Raw genomic sequence first — 20,412 nt, forward strand, 5'->3', positions numbered from 1 at the left:
GCTTCCTTGGGTGAAGCTGTCCAAGTTTTGGGAGTTTGGGGTCATCAGTATGCTGATGGCGTCCCACGCATACATCTCCTTTCTATCTCAGTACAAGGAAATAACTGAAGTTGTGGATCCGTGTCTGGCATCCGTTACTGTCTGCGTGAGGGTGAACAAATTAAAGTTTAATCCAAACAAGACTGGAATGGCAGATCAGGGAATAAGTGTTCAACCATGCTAGGATTTGCTTAAAAGGTAAAGGTAAAGGTACCCCTGCCCGTACGGGCCAGTCTTGACAGACTCTGGGGTTGTGCGCCCATCTCACTTAAGAGGCCAGGGGCCAGCGCTGTCCGGAGACACTTCCGGGTCACATGGCCAGCGTGACATCGCTGCTCTGGCGAGCCAGAGCCGCACACGGAAACGCCGTTTACCTTCCCGCTGGTAAGCGGTCCCTATTTATCTACTTGCACCCAGAGGTGCTTTCGAACTGCTAGGTTGGCAGGCGCTGGGACCGAGCAGCGGGAGCGCACCCCGCTGCAGGGATTCGAACCGCCGACCTTTCGATCGGCAAGCCCTAGGCGCTGAGGCTTTAACCCACAGCGCCACCTGCGTCCCTAGGATTTGCTTACACTGCACTTGAAGGCTCAGGTTCATAGCTTGAGTTTTCTTCTGAATCTATTCATAAGTCTAGAACTCCAGATTTGGCAGTGGTTTTTGCACAGTTGACACTAGTGTGCCTACTATACCCATTCCTATAGGTGTCAGATCTGGCCTTGGTTATATATACATGCCTTCGTTATATATAATTGGAATACTCTTTGAACAATGTTTGGAACTTTACCCAATTTAGATTTCTGGAGCCAAACTGTTAACTGGGGGAAGTTATGTAGGGAGCATGTGATTCCTAAATTACTACTTCTGTTTCTGGGAACAATTCAAAGTGCTGGTTCCAACCTAAATGTACTTAGACCAGTTTATGACTTTCCCATACAAGCCTGCTGAGAGATCTCCAAGAGAGGCACTTCTCTCAATCCTGCCAATATCTGAGAATGAGGAGGGACATGAGAAAAGACCTTTCTTCATGGTTGTGCCTGCCCACTAGGCACCATGTCAGATGTCCTTCAGGTGACAACTTGTTCATTTTGACAAGCCTTTGGCTTTGTGTCTTTACTAGGTTTTATCTGCCCACCATTTTATTTTAGTTAAGAATCCTGGTTGACTTACAAATGTTTTATTATATTTGTATTGATATTGATGATATTGATATTACTGTCATTGGTTCTATATGCAGAAAGAGAGGATACAAACTGAAATACTTTAAAAAATGTTAAGGAAAGGGCTTGGCAATTAATGGGCAAAAGATAAAACGAGTGAAGAATCTTATCTAGACACAATATTCAGGTGTTTGAGCCTTCATGTGATTAGGGTTTGGTAAGGGGAGAATGGGGACACACCTGGTAGGCCCACCCTCTCTGATGCATTGATGTCAGTCGGTCTCTTCCCTTCCACTCATTAGAGACTGAAGATCTGCAGAAGGACGCCTGCTCTACATGCTGAGGGTCCCTCTGTAATTTTTAAACCTGATCATACAAGAGCCTACAGGCCTGCTCTAGGCCATTTGCCTTCTAACAAAGTGGTAGCAGGACCGGTAATTGGGGTGTAACAGTGGAAGCAGATTCAGTGAGCCTACCTTCCCTTATCGTGTGAGGACTAGGACAGCCGAACAGGGCTTTGGACACAAATGAGACTGGCTTGGTTTGTGCCATCCATAAACAAGAGGAAAGCCACTGTTCTTTCTAATCAACGCAGTTGCTTTTTTCCTGCCAAATTCATTGATAATTCTGACTCAGTCTTTTATTATCTTGTACAATGAAGAATCTGTGTTCCCAACTGTCCTCCTGGTCACTACAGCGCCGACAAGAAACGCTGTAAAAAGTGCTCACCCAACTGTGAAACATGTTTTGGAAGCCACAGTGATCAATGTAATACCTGTAAACCTGGTTACTATATCAATGAAGAGTCCAGGAATTGTGTTACCAGCTGTCCAGATGGGTTTTACCTGGATAATAGTAAGTATTTAAAAACAAAACCCTGTTATAATATTGGAAATAATTGGAAATCTTCAAATTGCCATTAATGCATATTAAGGCTGATGGTATTTATTAAACCATTACATACTGCCTTTCCATTTCAGTTTGAACACTCAAGGCGCATATCAGAATTCTAAATATACCACTGAATAAACACATAAAAATAAACACATAAAAACAGATAACAGCAATAAAAAACCACAACAATCATAATATAAAGGAAATCTGGCATAATACAGTCAGACATCAGGGATCACGAAGAAATTAATTTCAGTTCATATTTAAAGGTGAATTTCTAAAGCTTGCGCTTCCCAAAATAAAATGAGAACCAAAACACACTCATTTTTCAAAATTCGTACTAATCAAAATTCTCCAAGCAAACAATGTCTACAAATATGCATTTATTGAGGCGAAGTTTGTATAAAAGTTAACATATTAGTGGAAATAACATACTGAACACAGTGAGACTTAGTTCTAGGTAAACATGTATGGGATGTTAGTCCCCCTTTTTATGCCCAGGACATTTCATTCTACAATGGCATTGCCACCCCCTACCACATTTCTGGTTTTCCCCATTGTTTCTCTTCTTTTTCATACTGTTTTTGTAAAACATACTGATTTTAGTTCCTCAGTCAGGGTGGTTACAGTGGTGCCCCGCAAGACGAACGCCTCACAAGACGGAAAACCCGCTAGACGAAAGGGTTTTCTGTTTTGGAGGCGCTTCGCAAAACGAATTTCCCTATGGGGTTGCTTCGCAAGACGAAAAAATCTTGCGAGTCCCCGCGGTTTTTTTCCGCTTTCCCCCCCTTTTCCTAAGCCGCTAAGCAGCTGATCACTAGAGGCCGCTAGACCGCTGTAGTGCTAATCCGCTAAGCTGTCAATGGGCTTGCTTCGCAAGATGAAAAAACCGCTAGACGAAGAGAATCGCGGAACGAATTCTTTTCGCCTTGCGAGGCACCACTGTATCTTTATGTCTGCAGCACAGAAGATAGGAGCTTTTACACACACAAGAAAGTTCCCCGTGATAATGAATGTCTACAATCTACACTTTAATTCTGTACAGCATCATGTACATATTTTTAATAATAATAAAAAATATTACATGGATATGTATACAAGAAGTTTATTTCTACAGGACCCAGTGGTTATGTGCTATGAAGAACAGCAAATAAAGTCTAATGTTTTTTTATTTTTTATAAATGTAGCTTGTTATCTTTTGGCATTACTGAAAAGGTTTACTACAACTCAATGAGGAAAAGCTTACAGAATTGACCCCATGTATTAAAATCATTTATATAATCAGATAATAGAAATTATTTGAATGTTAGTTCCTCAGCGGCACAGAATATTACTGTATCGGCCTGAATATAAGCCTATTTTCCTAAATTCTGACCGTGAAAAGTAAAAGTGCAGCTTAAATTTGCAACCTTACAAAAACTGGCTTTTATGATATCGCTACTGAAACAAACATACGGTAAAATGGAAGGGGTGTGAGTGCCTGCAGAATTTTAAGGGAACTGCTTATATTCAGGTATTGTCTTTTTTTTCTTTCCCCCCCTTGAATTTTAAAGGTGCTGCTTATATTCAGGTATGGCTTATATTCAGGCCAATACGGTGTATTTTATTCAGCTCCTATTTGTGGTATCACATTAAGAATAGCAATAAGCAAGGAGACAAAAATATATTATTGCATGTAAGTGAACTGGGTTCATTTTGTTGTGTTCCTTTTTCCCCCCAGATAAGATTGTATGCCGTAAGTGCAGTGAAAACTGTAAGACATGCACTGAATTTCAAACCTGCACAGAATGCAGACATGGCCTAAGGTAAGGAAAATATAGATTGTATTGAACATGGTAGCAAGGAAAGTTAAATAATATTATTTAACCTTCACATTACAATCTGCTGAAGTGTAATATTCATTATATGTGTAATCATGGACAACACTGAATAAAAAAAATGAAAAGCTGAGAAAAATGAAAGCTGTGGTCCGTTTAATATACAGTGACTGCATTTGCGTGTCAAAGTGGGCCATAAATCATGGCTTACTGTGAATGAGCAGCATGTTAGCACATGCTCTCGACTTGATCCTGTTTCATTCTACCCTTCCTAACCAGGAGCCTTGATTAATGAGCAAACGAAAAGTTGTGGTTTGTTTCTCTCTAAACAAACTTCAGTGGTAAGCCAAAGTTTGTTCTTGCATTTCCAATCATGGCTTGCTTGGGTTTACACATCACATTAATGCAAGGCCTGTAATTTGTTGCTGCTGGCGCCAGGACAGGCAGAACAAAATTCAGCAGAGAGCACTAGCCTGCTACTCGTTCATGGTATAAGTGCGGGAGCGGAGAAAGACTTGCTTATAGAAAGCCTCTGTAAGCAAGTCATTTCACCAGACTGACCCTGAACTCATGGCGTGGTACTGAACACAAGTGTTCCTCAGAGTAGATGCATTTGTTTGAACATTAACAATATGTTAACTATTGCCAAAAAAAATCCATACAGAAGTGCCACATGCTAATCAGCATTTTCTAATTCTGCTTGTGTATCTCTGTAGTTTACAAGGATCCAGGTGTGTCATCCGCTGCGAAACAGGAAAATACTACAATGGCAGGGACTGTGAGCCATGTCACCATTCCTGTGCTTCTTGTGCAGGTACCTCTGATATCTTTTCATCAATGTTCAATCCCTTCTGCGATAAAGGGGGGACACACATTTTTTGTAGGCTGTTAATTAGCTACACTAAAGCACTTCTTCCGGTGCTAGAACCTTTCTGTACTTATACCTGACTGCAGTTTTTAAATCTTTTTGAAATAACTTTTCATTAAGTACACAATCCTTTTCAATGTATTTTCAGTAGTCATTCATACTTCTATGTTCATCGTATAATACACATCCATTGTCTCTATGCTCTGCTGCAAATTTGTCAATATGTTACCTTGTTCTGTTGACTTCTGAGGTCCAGGAGCAGACGCTTGCATAAATTGCACCGAAGAGTATCTTATGGAGAATGGAAGGTGTGTGCTGGCTTGTAACAATGGCTACTACTTTGATCACTCGCTAGAAAATGGATACAAAACTTGCAAAAGGTAAAAAGTATTCCTCAAAAACCAAATGCATCTATTTAATATGCAAACCATAACTAATTGGAGAATATAGTTCTGGCATATGATACTATTATTTAGCGAAGTATGACAATCAAGCAAAACCTTCAGACATAAATTTAATACTTGCTTTTCTTGTGAGTTCCTTGTGTAATTCCTGTATTTGTAAGATTTGATTATGTGCGAGAAGATAAGTTTTATGCCTCATATTCATGTCCAGGGATAGAAAAAAAGAGCTGGCAGTGCTTTGGAAGAAATGGAGACTTTTTTTCTCCATAGCCAAATTAATGCTAGCTTTTCACCGAAGGAGACTTCAGCAGTCAGCCCTATAGGGTGACTGTAGTAAACTACTAGACTTCCATCCTATTGTCTTGCAACGGGCCCATGAGATTCCTTTCCACTTTTAAAGCGCCTTGGGGTTCTTTCACCTATATACACATGTTATTTACCGTATTTGTCATCTTTGTGACATATTCCACTTTCTGTACTTAGCTTCAGCACCTCTTGATATGAAATGAAGGAATCAACAGTTTTTGATACTGAGACAATGTGATTAACCATATATTTAACTTACTGTCTTTTCATTAAGATGTGATGCCAGCTGTTTTGGGTGCAGTGGTCCAGGAGAGAAAAACTGTACAAGTTGTCCAAATGGCTATATCTTAGAAACAGGTCTCTGCACAGTTGGTCTAGTCTGTAAAGATGGTAAGTATTTTTACCTGTTTCTGTCTTTTTCCAGATTCTTCACATCTGTTTCATATTACATAGCTGTAGTAGATTCAATTAATTATGGTTTTCAATTCACAAGAATAGAATGCATGTGCTACTTTTTTTTTTATTTGTAACATCCATAACTTTGGCAGCTGTTTACAAATATTTAGCAATATTATAAACTAAAAGCAGTCTGGGGGGTAGGGATATTCTGCAGCAGAGGAACTGTGCCTTGCTGGGCTCACACCAGCCAGCAAAAAAAGTGAAACCACATTATACACACTTTGTTGTTGTTTGCCTTCCCCTTCCACTGAAGCAACAATTCTACAGGGTGGAAGAGGGAGAATCTAAGGCAGAAGAATCACCAAAGCTCTCCCATTCTTTCTTGGGTGCCTCCCTCATTTCCCCTTCCATTCATTCCAATGGGATCTACTCTTATTGTCCCTGGAACTACAGGATTGTATCCTAAAGTAATAATCTATTTTTATTTCTCTCTTTAAATGCCATGATTCACAAAACAAGAAGCAGAATCCATAAACAACATTCTATAAAATAGCAAATGTACATATGGGAGAGGCTGAATGTTATTTTTAATTTTTGGAGTCTTAAAGGGAGCTATATAAGGGGGTAACAAGTAGGAAATGGGGACTGCTGGGACTGATATATTTTCTGATAAATGCACATTTGCTCTAATTAATAAACCACACTCTGGCCAAATACTATTGTTCAAATATTTTGTACATTTTTCTATATATTCATCCATTAAATTATAGGTGCCCCGTGTCTAATTTTACTGCAATACAGTAGAAAAATAAGTTATGAAAATGTGACTACTGACATTTCTGAGTGTCATCATCTACATAGTGCCTGCTATCCCTTTATTATCGATTTTAATTTAAGAATGTGTTTTTTACCCAAAGACTGTTTATGAGTAAACTATCATTCATTGAGTGAAATGTTTCCCCCCACCCCAAAATACAAATGTACTTCTCAAAACACATTTGGAGATCTTAGCTGGGATAATGTTGGACAACTATATATGTTTGGTTGAGAGGGTCCATCCAAATTCCAGTATATATTTCTGCACTAGTCTAAAAATTGCACTAGTCTAAAAATTGAAGGACAGATTTCAGATGACAACAAGGGCTAGAGGATAGAATTTTGCATACTATTTAAAATAAGTAAATAATCAAAGTGGACATCCGACCAGTGATCATCAGAAGCATTCACCCCTGTGGAATGATGATGATTCCCACCATGTTCATTTTCCTGGCTTTTTAATCCAGAGGAGTTACTAGTAAAATTCCCTTAATTGCATCAGCAGCACTACCTATAAATTACCCAAACAGTTTGTATGCTGACCATATTACTTTTTGCTAAATGGCTATCCTTATTCCGTCAACTCCCTGTGCTGCCTTCTTCCAGGCCTCAATCTCTTGTGCAAAGATAGTGTATAAGACAAAAACAAGCCATCTGAGAAAAGCAAGCAAATTGTGCCTCCTTTCACATATTTCACGCATTTTAGACTGTGCTGTGATGCACAACCCAGAAATCTTAATCAAATGTTTACTGAAGACTAAGCTTATAGTAGTAGAAAAAGTACTGGTTCCTGTAAACAATGTCCATTCTAGTTGACTTTATCAGCATTCAAAGTAAAGTGTGTTGGAACAAAGTTGCACAATGGAGCAGCCCATTCCTGTGGATTCTGTTAAATTCACCGCAGTTTTGCTATTTCTTTTGCTCCATGGGAACTCTAAAGCCGTTTGACAAACAGTGCCAAATTACTAGATTTCCTAGATTACTAAGGAAGCCTCAGCTGATTGGCATGACAGAATAACATATTTTAATGGTGGCTCATGTGTGGATTGCCCCTTGTCTTCAGATACCCAAGCCTTTCACCCACAATCCCCTGCTTCTTGTTCCCCGTTCCTGTGAACCAGCTGCTTTTGTGTCTTACCAACATCCCCTTATCCTCTACTGTGGGACACCTGCTGGCAACTTTCCCTTCTAGCTCTGATGACTCCACTCCCCTTCCCAAGTGTTTTCTCCCATTTCATGATTTGTATCCAATGACAATTTCCTCCAAACTGAAAATTTCACCTTTCCAGATTCTACCTCACATTCTGCCTTCCCCTTCCCTAGATGCTCTTAGAGCCACTCCACACTTTGCTCAGGAGTCATCCTTTTTCTCCAGTTCCTGTGATCAATGTTAAAACTATTGTTCAGCTAATTTTAATTCTTTTTCGCTAGGAGGACAGTGAGTAACCTTATAATGCATCAATGCAGATACCCTATGTTTGGATATAATTAGCATATTTAGACAGTCTAAATGGGTCATTTGTGAATGATGTGAATAGAACAAACGTACACCACTCTAAAAATTACTGATAAACTGAGATTTGGTCAGTGCTGTTTTTCTAGAAAAGTAGGTGCCAGAACTGACCATGAATGCTTCCCTTGTTCTCTACTGATGACAGTGGTGGCCCCCTGAGTTGTTCTGGCTGGAAAAAAAAGCCCTGCATTGGGCTATGATATATTTTTTATGATACTCTGTCAGTGTTGTGTTTGGTTTAAAAAAGCTCTTAGTCATGTTCATGAATTTCCATATTAATGTTTCCATATTTTTATAAGTTCTTCTGGAAGAGCAAAATATAAATACCAGATATGTAAATGAAACTAGGCTTTAGCTTGTGAACCTTTTTTGTGCAAAGTATTTTGACTTAAAGTTGTGCCAGCCACCTGCAATAGACAGCTTGCAACCTCCGTAACAACACATGGAAGCGTTACTGAAAGTAGGTTTCTGTTCTACATACAGTGGTACCTCGGGTTACATATGCTTCAGGTTACATACGCTTCAGGTTACAGACTCTGCTAACCCAGAAATAGTGCTTCTGGTTAAGAACTTTGCTTCAGGAAGAGAACAGAAATCGGGCTCTGGCGGCACGGCAGCAGCAGGAGGCCCCATTAGCTAAAGTGGTGCTTCAGGTTAAGAACGGACCTCTGGAACGAATTAAGTACTTAACCCGAGGTACCACTGTACTACATATTGATTGCCACTAATGCTGAACTTTAAGAAAACAAAACTCCTGTGAAGACCTTTTATTTTTCAGGGATGGATTACTTTCAAGTATGATTTGCACTTTCTCACATTCTATAGATCATTTTTTGATACTTTGTCACAAGAAATTCTAAACTCTTTTCCCCACTCATACACAAGGCATAAAACTGCTGAAACTAAGCAGCACTGATATACTGTAATGTTAATTTAACTGGGTGAGCATTAGAGAGATGCGCTTAATATCCTCCAATTCTGCCAAAGTTTGCAAGTGTGGAGCAAGCTTCATTGAGAGAACACCAGCTAACATTTGACAGATAGATGAGAGAATCGAGAACTTCAGCCATACTTTGATCTATAATTTACAGTTTACAATAGAAATACTGTCATAGTTCCTGTTTGCTTCTTACTGTCCAGGGAGAAATCTCAACCCTATATGCACTGGAGAGAGATAATAAAAAGTGAACTAAGGTGCAACACATTTATTTTAATAATGGGATTTCCATTACAACCTGAGTGAAAACGATAATTATTTCCAGAGACTTTATGGCCAGTACAATACAGTTCACTCATTACTTTTTACTCACATTGTGGGAGGCAGGTAAGGGGGGGGGGGGTTGTAGACCATACCTAAGGCCCAGACCAGATTAAGATTTCTCCAGAAAGTAACAAGTGAACAGGCCCATAAAAGCTTTTGATTGTCACTGGTTGTTTCCTAACCACAAACACTTATTTTTGCAGTAGAAAGGTTTAGGAACAGGATTAATGGGTGATATTCAACTAAGCTTTACTCAGGGTAGGCCAGTTGAAATTAAAGAGCATGATTAAGTTAGGTCCAGTGTAAATTAAACTAAATGAACTAAATGAAACTTGGTTGAATACCACCCACTATTCAGTACAATTTTCAGTAAATATTCTTGGGATGTGGCTGTTTATTCAACAGTATTCATAATACTCAATAAATACCTTCCACTGTATTTTTCACTGTTTTCTAATATTTTTCTTTCTGGTCTCCCCCCCCCCCTTTCATGAATGGATACAAATCACTCCTTCCTGGAACACAATATTTCTTCCTGAAAACAAATGCTGTTGTGACTGAAACTCCCTTTGATGAAAACACAATTTCCTATTTGTTACCTGCTACCTGCTCCTGAATGGTCTCTTCCATCAAATTTGCCTGTCTGACAAATTAAATCTTCCTTCACTTGATACCATGCTGTTTAAAACTTCAACTTCTCTTCACTCTCTTTGACCTCTGGAAGCAACGGAAGAATCTTGGGCCGAAGGAGGCTTCTGTATGCTAGTGAAAAAGAACAATCTTTGTCAACGAAAAGTACTTCAGCAACTTTGCTGCAGAACATGTACACTAAAAGGCTGAATTGGCACCTCTCCAAGTTCTCTTGCTCCTGTAGACTTATAGATTAATCCATATTATTAAAAATGAAAAGAAAAAAAAGCAAACCACCTTTCTCTCTCTCTTTCTCTATCTCCCCTTTGGGGAGAGAGTGAACTGTATGTTGGAACTTAAAATAGAAAACTACAACAAGCCTACCTTTCTTAACCGGGTGTTTAGAACAAAGCATCCTGGATCACAGTGTCAGTATGGTATGACCAAAGCATTTGATGCCAAAATTAAAGATTTGATTTCCTATCAACTTAAGGATATTCCTGCATATTTTTTTCACATTCTCATTTCCTTTTTCCTGGTTGTTTCCCCTTCAAGATGTGTAGAGTGTTTCAAGAATACAACACAAGTTTACAAGGATTAAAACAGAACAAAAAACATGCTTGCATTAGTCTTTTTTGTGCTTATATACTCAGAATGTGGAAGAATGTTAGGCAATTAAGCAATCCTTAAGAGAATTAGAAACAACCTTCAAATCAGAGCTATGCTCAACATCCACTGCAATATTAGAAGACTCTAATGCATCTGCCTATGGTTTCTAGTCGTATCCTATATTGTGTGTTGTTTGTTTTAATTATACTGCATTTGTTACATTTTGCCAAAAACATTTTAAGGTGTAGCCATGTTAACTGGTATATTTTGAAAGCTGACATTTTTGTCATAGTTTTATTATATTTTTAAAGGTGCAAAGTTCTTAAACATTCAGGGCTTTCTTCCTGCTGTGAATAAACTCTGAAAGGTGCAGAGTCCTGTTAAGGTTTTGATTTTTTAAAAAAATGTAGTTTTCATACTTGAAACTGGAATGCACCAATAATCATGAATAATATGGATCCACTCTTTTAGACATGGGGCACTACTCAGATGACCAGCACACAAATCCAGAAACCCTTTGCATTTATGTGAGCTGTGATGTATACATTTCTCCATTCACTTGACTGGTTAGAGCATCCCAACTCCTGCATCCTTTTATGCAGCTAGAACTGCCTTCTCCATGAAAGTGAAAGTTACCTCCCTACTATTACAATGTATGCACTGCCATGTGCCTGCCCTTCTGGAGGTACATATACAATAGCTTGTGCATGAGTTTTAATACATTCTAAACCTTATACATACACGGTAGGCTGTTTTCTGCCCACTGATTGCATTCTCTGGATTGTGGCGATTGTGTACAGGGGTTGGTGTTGAGATCTATCTTGCAATGAAACTTCTACAAAATGTTTGCATGTTTGGTGCCTATAACTGAAATACACTGAACCAAATTTAACTATTGATGTTCATACATCATCAATGGAACATAAAAGAGTGGACCAATATGGTACTTGTGCAATAATAGTTAATTTATAGTTCTAGCCCTGGTGCTATTCATATTCTGCTATCATATAATAAGTAGAGAAAATCTCACCCGCAAAAACCCCCTTAAAACTATATATATTGTATTTTTTAGGCAATCTAGAAATAGCATTTAAGTACAGTTCATACATTCCTACATGGGAAAATAAACGTATGATAGATTATTTGAGATAAAAACATTATTACGATAGATTATTTGAGATAAAAACAGGGACCCAAATTTCTTCCTTCAAAATAATTTGTTTCACTGTGTATGTCAAATCTAAAATAAGTTTAGTTTATCATGAAATAAAACAGAACTTTCCAGATTTTTGAAAGCACCATTAATAGCCCCTAAACATTACAAATGGTTGTGCCAGTGTGTAGAAACAACAAAGCCCTCTTTTAACAGAAAAGCTGAATTATTCCAAAAGATAACTCCCTCTAGATCACCACCAAATATATTGTTCAAAAGAACTCACTTTTAAGATTAAAATTGTACAATTTGTCACTTTAGGTGTCAGGGTTTGAATATATACTGTCATTATCAATTTAATAGTTGCTATTATTATAAACTTAAACTCATTAATAGATATGCAAAATGGCAGTGGATTAAGTATGCATAAGTGCCCAAGATGGTGTCAATAGGCCAGTTAGTGTTAGTTCCTTTCGTTTATGTTCTAGAGACAACTCTCTGAGTTAGGGAAAATTTTATTGTAATAAAATAATCATAACCACTTACAGGTTTTATTACCATCAAGTGGTATATAAGTTTTGTTAAACAAACATGCAAGTAACATAGTGACAAATGGAGACACTTATTACTAACAGAATAAATAGTACAACTCTTCTAAAAACTATCCGGGATCCGCACAATGGGGAAAAGAGTATTTGTTGCAAGTGCCTTTCACACAGCACACAGCAAGAAACTCATTGCATTCCACTACCTGCTCTCAGGTTCCCCTCCTGTGGTATCTTGTCTGGCTGCAGTAAGGAGCAAAAGGAAAGTTACAGAGTCCCTAAAACTCATTCAGAAAGTACCTAGAATAGAAAGAAATGCACAAGCAGATGATCTGTGACAAAGCACCTGAAAAGTCATTTACTTTAAACTGGAAATGCTAACAGTATTTTTGGCTTTAAAGTGATGGAAATGGGGAAACATCAGACATCATGTCACTGATGCAGCTGAGATATTTATGATTAAGTCCCACTGAAATCAGTGGAGCTTAAGTCAATCACATATAATTTGTCAAGCTTATTTCAACAGAAATTAAGTTTGGCTTGAAGATGCTAGGCCTGGGCTGGTGACTGTGTCTTCTAGGAAACCACAGTCAGCTTGATATGTTTAGTTCCATTGGCATCTATCTACTTACTAAAAATTCTGAAACTATCACAACTCTGTTGGTACTAATTTAACTGCTAGTACTATCTGGAATGCTTTGTTTTTCTACATAACATTATTAACAAGAAAATAATGCTTTCAAAGTTTAAGTTAATGGTATATATATTATATAAATAAATAAATATTATATTATATATATATATTCCTAATTGTGATATAATGTATTGAATTGTAAAGAATTTATTTGGATACTTACAAATGCTTCTAACACAACTATAGAAAAGAATTTAATTTTTTTAATACTGACACATTGTTAAATCCAGATACATTTTTACTGAGGAATACTGTACATGTGTAAAATGTCCAGTTGTTATTTGTAAAATAGGGTAGTACTGTTGTAATTGATATTGGCCAAAATCAATGTTATTCCATATTTTATTTTTTATTAAATTAACCTACGTTCCTGTTCCTTTGGTGTTGTAAAGCACATTTATGAACCATATGCATACAGTTCTATGCTTAGAAGGGGACGTAGTTTTTCTGGGCTTCTCTTCTTCCCCACCCCATTTTTTTCAAGAAGCAATTTGGTACTAAAAAAGAAATCACTGAAATAAAGTGAAATCATGTTTTAAATTAAATATATGTTTGTCTATAAAAAGAAAAAATACTGGTGTTTGCAACAATCTGATAGTGTTTTTGAACCCTGGTATCGATCAGCTTGGACATGTCTTCAGCTGATGCAGATTTTTCACACAATTTGCTTTAGAGGACAGGAGGATAAGTGAGGCTCACCTGCACTTTATGCAAAGGGCCAAATGAGTGACACAGTTCATCCAGCAGAGGAAGGAGCAGCCCTTTTTGGCACGGAAGACCACATGCACAAGGAAGCTGCATGTCTGTGGGTGGGGCCAGACCTGGTATCCCCCTCATTCTTCCACCACTCTAATAAAACACACACACATATTTACATATACAGTCGTACCTCAGAATCCGAACAGAATCCATTCTGGAAGTCCGTTCGACTTCCAAAGTGTTCAGAAATCAAGGCACGGCTTCTGATTGGCTGCAGGAAGCTCCTGCAGCCAAATGGAAGCCTCGTTGGACGTTCAGGTTCCAAAGAACGTTCACAAACCGAAACACTCACTCCCGGGTTTGTGGCGTTCGGAAGCCAAAATGGAAGAGTGCCAAGGTGTTCGACATCCAAGGTACGACTGTACATCCAAATTTAGTCTCACACAGGTGCATGACTTCTCCACACTCTCACACACGTGTACCAAACATTCCCCCACTCTCTAATAGGCAACCTTCTATTCTTTCCCCTCCCTTATGGTAGTATGTGTATGTGTCTCTTATCCCCACCCCCACCAGCAGCCATAGGATCACTGGAGAGTGGAGGCTTTAATCTCCCCTCCCACCAGCAATTCCGAAGAAGCCAAAGTTGCAGCCCAGCAACATGGGAATAGCTGAGTTTTCTCCACTGCCTGGGCAGGAGGGTGAGCCACGTAGAGAGCAGCTGAGGGTTGCCAACATGTGCTCTAGTGCATGCAGAAACAAAAAGCATGATCATCATGATCATGAGGCAATCATGCTTGGATTTTATTCCACACAGTGGCGTGTAAGCAATGGCTAACTTAAAGTAATGGTGGCCTATTAAGTAGTTTGAGAACTGCTGGACATTTATTCCTATAGGCCAGGAGTGTCTGCGATCTACTCCCACTGTAAATAAACTGGCAGAGATCTACCCATTGGTAGAGTTGTTGAGCTTTTTGAGGGGGGAGAGATATATGTTGGTTCATTAGAAAAATATCCAATGGACAGCAAAATCATACACAAATATGGAGCAAAGTTCACAGGGGCCTGGTTCATGTGTAACAGTAAGCCAAACTATGGCTGACTGGGACCACACAAATTTGCTGTATCCTGGAGAATTTACATCTGGCCCTTCATCATGAAAAAGCCCAGTTTCTCATTTTTCCAGCGTTTTCAGATTTTTAAAAAAAATCAGGAAACTTCTTCAGCATTTTAGTTGAAATTTCTTCAAATGAACTCATTTTTTTTACTAATGTACACATTTTTGCAAGTACTTTTTCGGGATAGAATGTATTTTGTACACTATTTTCACTAATCTGTTTTTATTGACCTTTCCCCCCATATATGCATTTTTATAGACACTGGTTAGTTGCACAGCTGAGCTGCATCCCAAAGTCTGGACAAGAGTAAATTTCAAAGGGTGGCTATGCTTCAGTTCTCATATTATTTCAGAAAGTGTGATTTTAATAGATTCTGCTTTGAATGTGAACTGAATCCAGTTTCTTCCCCCTCCGTACTGTTCTGACAGTATCAAACCCATCCTCCACACCTTCAGCCTCATTTCTTCACTTTTTACCTGTGCTGCTGCACTTTGACTTTTTGCCCACTGTGATCTCTTTCCTCTGCCTCTGGACTCCTTGCCTTGAATTTCCTGCCTCCAGAAATGTCTTTCAACTCAAGTCCGCAGTCTGATCTATACAGAGAACACTCTCTGTATCTAAGGGTTACATGTTTTAATTCCAGCCAAACAACTCTTTCTTTGAGGGCGGCTGTAATGTGAGCATTCGCTTGCTTGCAGCTTTGTTTCCTGCACAGTTTGAATATGTATGCACGTTCCCATGCTGCCACACATTTCTGCCATTAGTATTAGAGGATTCACAATACAATATAGATTTATGAATATAAGTATTGCACTTGGATAGACTAAAAATGTATCCAAAGTATCATAAACAACTTTCAACACGTGTTTCTCTGAAACAGTAACACATTTTAATAATCCTCCCCATATTATAATATTTACACTGTAGAAGTGCTCCTACATCTTCAAAATGTAACATGGAAACTACCTTCAGCAGGTTACCAATTTCCATGCAGGCAATTCAATAGCAGAGAAGCCACTGCTTAAGCCAACTAAAAGGCTATGCACCTGACTTCTTTCCAAACACCAATATGTGCAAAGCTTTATGAAGATGCAAATTTCTAAACTAAAGCTGCATTCCTAAGCATATTTACTAGGAAGCAAAATCCATTGAATTTAAGCTGCACTTTGATCTTCATTGACCTCAAGCGACACATTAGAACAGCCTTCACCAACCTGCTTCCCTCTAGATGGACTACAAATCCCATCAGCCCTAGTCAGAAATAAGCCTGCATTAGAAAGTGTTCCATAATTCTTCCCTTCATGAAAAATTAATTTCAATTGTCTTTTATGTTTTTAATCAGGTATGTGAGCTGCCTCAGGAGGTCATTACAGTGAAAGGCAACCTGTGACTGCTGAGACTAAATCGATAAACAAAATGTCTAAAGTAGGCTGGTCAACTGCAAATCCAGCGAGGGATTTCCCAGCTCAATATCACTGCTCTAGGCTGTATTGTTACCCATGTGAGGGCAGTGGATGCAGGAGAGATAGAGTTTCCATCCCTTTCCTGTATTCTTACCCCGTCAATATGGGGGGGGGGGCATTTTGAGCTTCACAGCTACCAGAAGAGAAAGAGGCGGCAACCGTGCCCACCAGGAGCTGCTCCTTGTGAGGGCGCCCTAAGCAAGAAAGTGCCCTTAGGGTGCGCTCTGGTGAAGGATATTTTCAAGGTGACTTGCTAAGAAGCCCAGAGTGGTGCAGGCAGTAATGCTTCCTTTACATTTCTGGCCATTCCTCTGTCTGGTCTACTCACCCAGAGAAGGACAGGTGGGGAGCCATCCAAGCCCTGCCCCCCCCCTGTGCTACTCCATGGGTGGGGATGGCAGAAGCAGTGGTGGTGGCTGGAAGCATGGTCTCCCTACACTATTCTGGACTCCTGGCTCACTTCTGCCATTGCTACCCAGCTACAGTAGAATACCTCTGCCTTCATGCCTTGCATGGCTAACACCACACCATCACCACCACCACATTGTTTCCGTGACTGATCTCAGCACCCAGAAGCAGTGGAACAAAGACAGAGGAATGGTGAGGCCGAGCCAATATTGATTTAATATGAAAAAATAAATGAGGCCAGAATCAGTCCCTATGGGTCACAGAATTTGTGCATGCATTTCAAACAGTGAAGTCTACAATTACTGAAAGTACCAGCAATTCACCATGCCACTGCATTTTATTCATTGTCAGTTTTCAGTAGTTGGAAAAAAAAAACTAGAAAAAATTATCCCCCCCCCCCAATGAATTTGTGATAGTCTCTTCCCTCTGCTTCAAAATATTGTTAGCCAAAGGAAGGGTGGCCACAATTTTCAGAATGGTGAATGAAATCAACCTGGCCCACCCACTTCCTGATTCTCACCAAATATTGACAAATCATACCCAAAATAGCCTTCTAAAAACAGTTACTATGGTGGGCATTGCAAAAGGTAGGGGGCTGTCCCTGCATCTGCTAGTCAAGCATTGAATGATCAGGGAGCCCATCAGAAGTGGACAAACCCATCTCTGCACATGAAGTAGATGTGGGAACGGTCCCATAATGTGTCCATTTGCAAACTGTTCTCTATCTAATCAGAGGTGTTTGGAGGAAGTGAAATTCTGGGCTAGGTCCCCAAAATGCATTTCCCCACAAAGGTATAAAATAAGGAGATGAGTGAGTGAGCAGCTGCTTAATTATGATCTGTATATATTCCAGATTTGCACTTGGGGCTTAGAACTTGAAAGGCAGAAGCAGTGTGTGTCAATTCTTGGGGAGAACATGACTTAAAGATTATGATTCCATTGATTTTTTTAAAAAACAGTATTTTAAAAATATGGGCATTGTCTACCATAATGCCAAATGCAGCCAATTTGATAGAGGCTGAAGGTGGAGGAACCTACACAGTACAGCAGACATTGTACAAAGAGAGCAACAGGAATGGTCAAAGAATGATTTAATACAAGGCTAATAGTATATCGACAGATTCTATAGCCCAGGGGAAATCATAAGATCAGAGTCCACAGGAACACCCACAGAACTTTTCAGTGAAACATTTCTTTCCACTGTATTGCCGTCAGCTTTTATTGCTCTGGAAATCCTGTGTATTGAATTGTTGCATAATTACTCCCTTACAGCACCCAGTAGTGTACTAGGTGCTTCATTTTTTCTGTGGATCAGAGGCACAAAAACCAGGAGGAAAATGCCAGGAGGAAATTTGTTATTTCCTGTAATATATATGGTTTATACTGGGGAGAAATGTCTATTTGTGTTTCATATCTCCCTGAAAGATAATTTGTGTTGATATAATTCTCTATATTGTTTTCCCGTAAATATGGATCACATAAATATTAAACTGTATTTTGGGTAGTTACTTTGGGTAATGCAGGTTTTGGAGAGAAAACCACTATCAGAAAACCAGACTTCCATTTCACGTCCTCATTTACTTGGGTTCTTTCACAGTAGCTGTAACCTTTATATTCACAGCTTATCAGCTCGGCGACTAGACTCATGCTCCCCCCTCTTTCTTTTCTTTGCACACCCTGATTTCGATGCTAACATCCCTGGTTTCATATCCTGGTTAGTAATCTGTGATTAAACCACAGTTTTCCAGTTTGGAGGAGGAAACTGGTTTCAGTATAACTGCAAGGAGGGAATGCACAAGGACACAGCTTGTTTGCAGGCAGATAAACCATACTTATTGGCCTGGGACCATTACATCTCAGCCCCAGATGCTGTAATGGAAAATCTGTCTCACTAATCTGCTGAAAGTCAGGACACCAGTATGCATATAGTTAAACATAACCCATCTTTATATGGAATTCAAGATACAATGAAAACCATTTAACAACAACAGCCAAATATTAAGCAAGCATAATACACTAAGAACATTCTGTCCAATATACTGAATTCATTCACTGTCAGGGAGGTCCCACCTGCCCTCCCTTCTTCCCTGAGAGATACCCTGGTCTTGGAAGTGGAGAAATGCCACTTGCTGTGTCACAAGTGTTACTAAACCAGATATAAATCAGATAAAAATGTGGATTTCTTCATTAATACTTTTGTATTTGCTATGTGCACAGGACAAGTGAGTAAAATATAATTTTAAAAATATTGCTTGTAGACAAAAAAGTAAGGTGGAAAGGCTCAGCGTTTTCTCTCCCCGCCAGACACAAATGTGCTAATGATTCCTGGAAACCAGGGTATGTTTGCAAATCCCTTGGTGCAAAACAGTTCATTTGTTACAGAGAATTCCAAATGAGTTTAGAGCCAACTCTGCAGACTGAATTCCTCCAGAGATGTGTCATTTCTCTATCTCTCAGAGCTTTAGCTATCTACCATGCTTATTTATGCTGAGCAGAACAAATTATGTCCAAAATTTATTCTATTCCCTTTTTATCCGAACCAAAACCACATTCTGAAAGACCCCCATTTCCAAATTCTTCTATATACAGACTATACATCTCCGCACTCAGCTCTTGAAACTTGTGTGCTTCGTGTTCTTCTGTGCGCCATGTCCTGCTTTTACACAAAAGAAACACATTTTCCTACTTCTTATGTGCTATCTCTGTCCACCTGTGCTTCTCACCTTCGGTCCACTCACAAATCTTTAGATAGTTTTTAAAAATTAAATATATACCACTATACTTTTTTTTAATCAAAGCAGTTTACAACAAACATACAAAAAAGGCATGTAAAATTTTAAATCAGAGATCAGCTATCACAGATAGATATTTTCATAATTGCCTGCATAAGCTTGGTGGCCAAAATCCCCACACCACCTCTACAATTTAAATTGGATCTACCACTTCCAGGAAAAATCTGCTATTTTTTTAAAAAGACACTGTTGCCAACATTCCCATTGCAATATCTCAACAACTTGTTTGCAGGAATCACCCACTAAGGGTGTTTTCACATGTTACCATCAGCTGAGAAGAATGAGTTACATAACCTCTTTCTGCCTTTTCAGAGTAGTATGTGAAAGGAGGAGTTAGATCGCCTCCTTCATATGTAAACATAGAAGCTGTTCCTGTAACAAGCAAATCCAATAAAGTATTCAATGACATCAAGCATAGGGTGGCAATTTAAGGTATTTTTAAAAAGGGAATCCTGATCCCCATCATCATCATCATCCTTATTCCCCTTTTTAAAATACCTTAAATTGCCACCCTGTGCTTGAGAACCATTTCTCATAATTCTTCTACATAACACAAATTCATCTTAGGAGCCTTTCACACCACATCTCCAGCTGGAATAAACTACCAGGGAGTATATCACACCGATTCTGGCCCAACTGCACCGGCTACCTATTATTTTCTGGGCTCAGTTCAAAGCAAGTACTGAAGGACCACCTCTCCACAGATGAACCAGCCAGGACCCTGCACTCTTCACAATAGGAACATAGGAAGCTGCCTTATACCGAGTCAGACTCTCTTGTCCACCTGGCCCAGGGGCATGACTGGCCACTGAGGCATCTCTGCAGCT

The 20,412-nt window shown here is 39.2% G+C and overlaps 1 protein-coding gene across 5 annotated transcripts in view; it reads left to right on the top strand.

Moving 5' to 3' along the window:
* LOC310826723 (proprotein convertase subtilisin/kexin type 5-like) overlaps positions 1–10,591 on the top strand; it is a 165,458-nt gene extending 154,867 nt beyond the window's left edge. For all 5 annotated transcript variants that reach the window (XM_083701929.1, XM_083701932.1, XM_083701931.1 and 2 more), the window contains 6 exons: positions 1,858–2,051; positions 3,811–3,895; positions 4,624–4,721; positions 5,026–5,155; positions 5,760–5,875; positions 10,199–10,591. In XM_083701929.1, the coding sequence (XP_083558055.1) occupies positions 1,858–2,051; positions 3,811–3,895; positions 4,624–4,721; positions 5,026–5,155; positions 5,760–5,875; positions 10,199–10,314 (739 nt within the window). In that variant the 3' untranslated portion in view covers positions 10,315–10,591. The remainder of the gene's footprint in view (positions 1–1,857; positions 2,052–3,810; positions 3,896–4,623; positions 4,722–5,025; positions 5,156–5,759; positions 5,876–10,198) is intronic.
* Positions 10,592–20,412: the final 9,821 nt, after the last annotated feature.

The sequence above is a fragment of the Podarcis gaigeae genome, assembly GCF_964106915.1.
Source record: "Podarcis gaigeae genome assembly, chromosome: 11".
In the NCBI taxonomy this organism is placed as follows: domain Eukaryota; kingdom Metazoa; phylum Chordata; class Lepidosauria; order Squamata; family Lacertidae; genus Podarcis; species Podarcis gaigeae.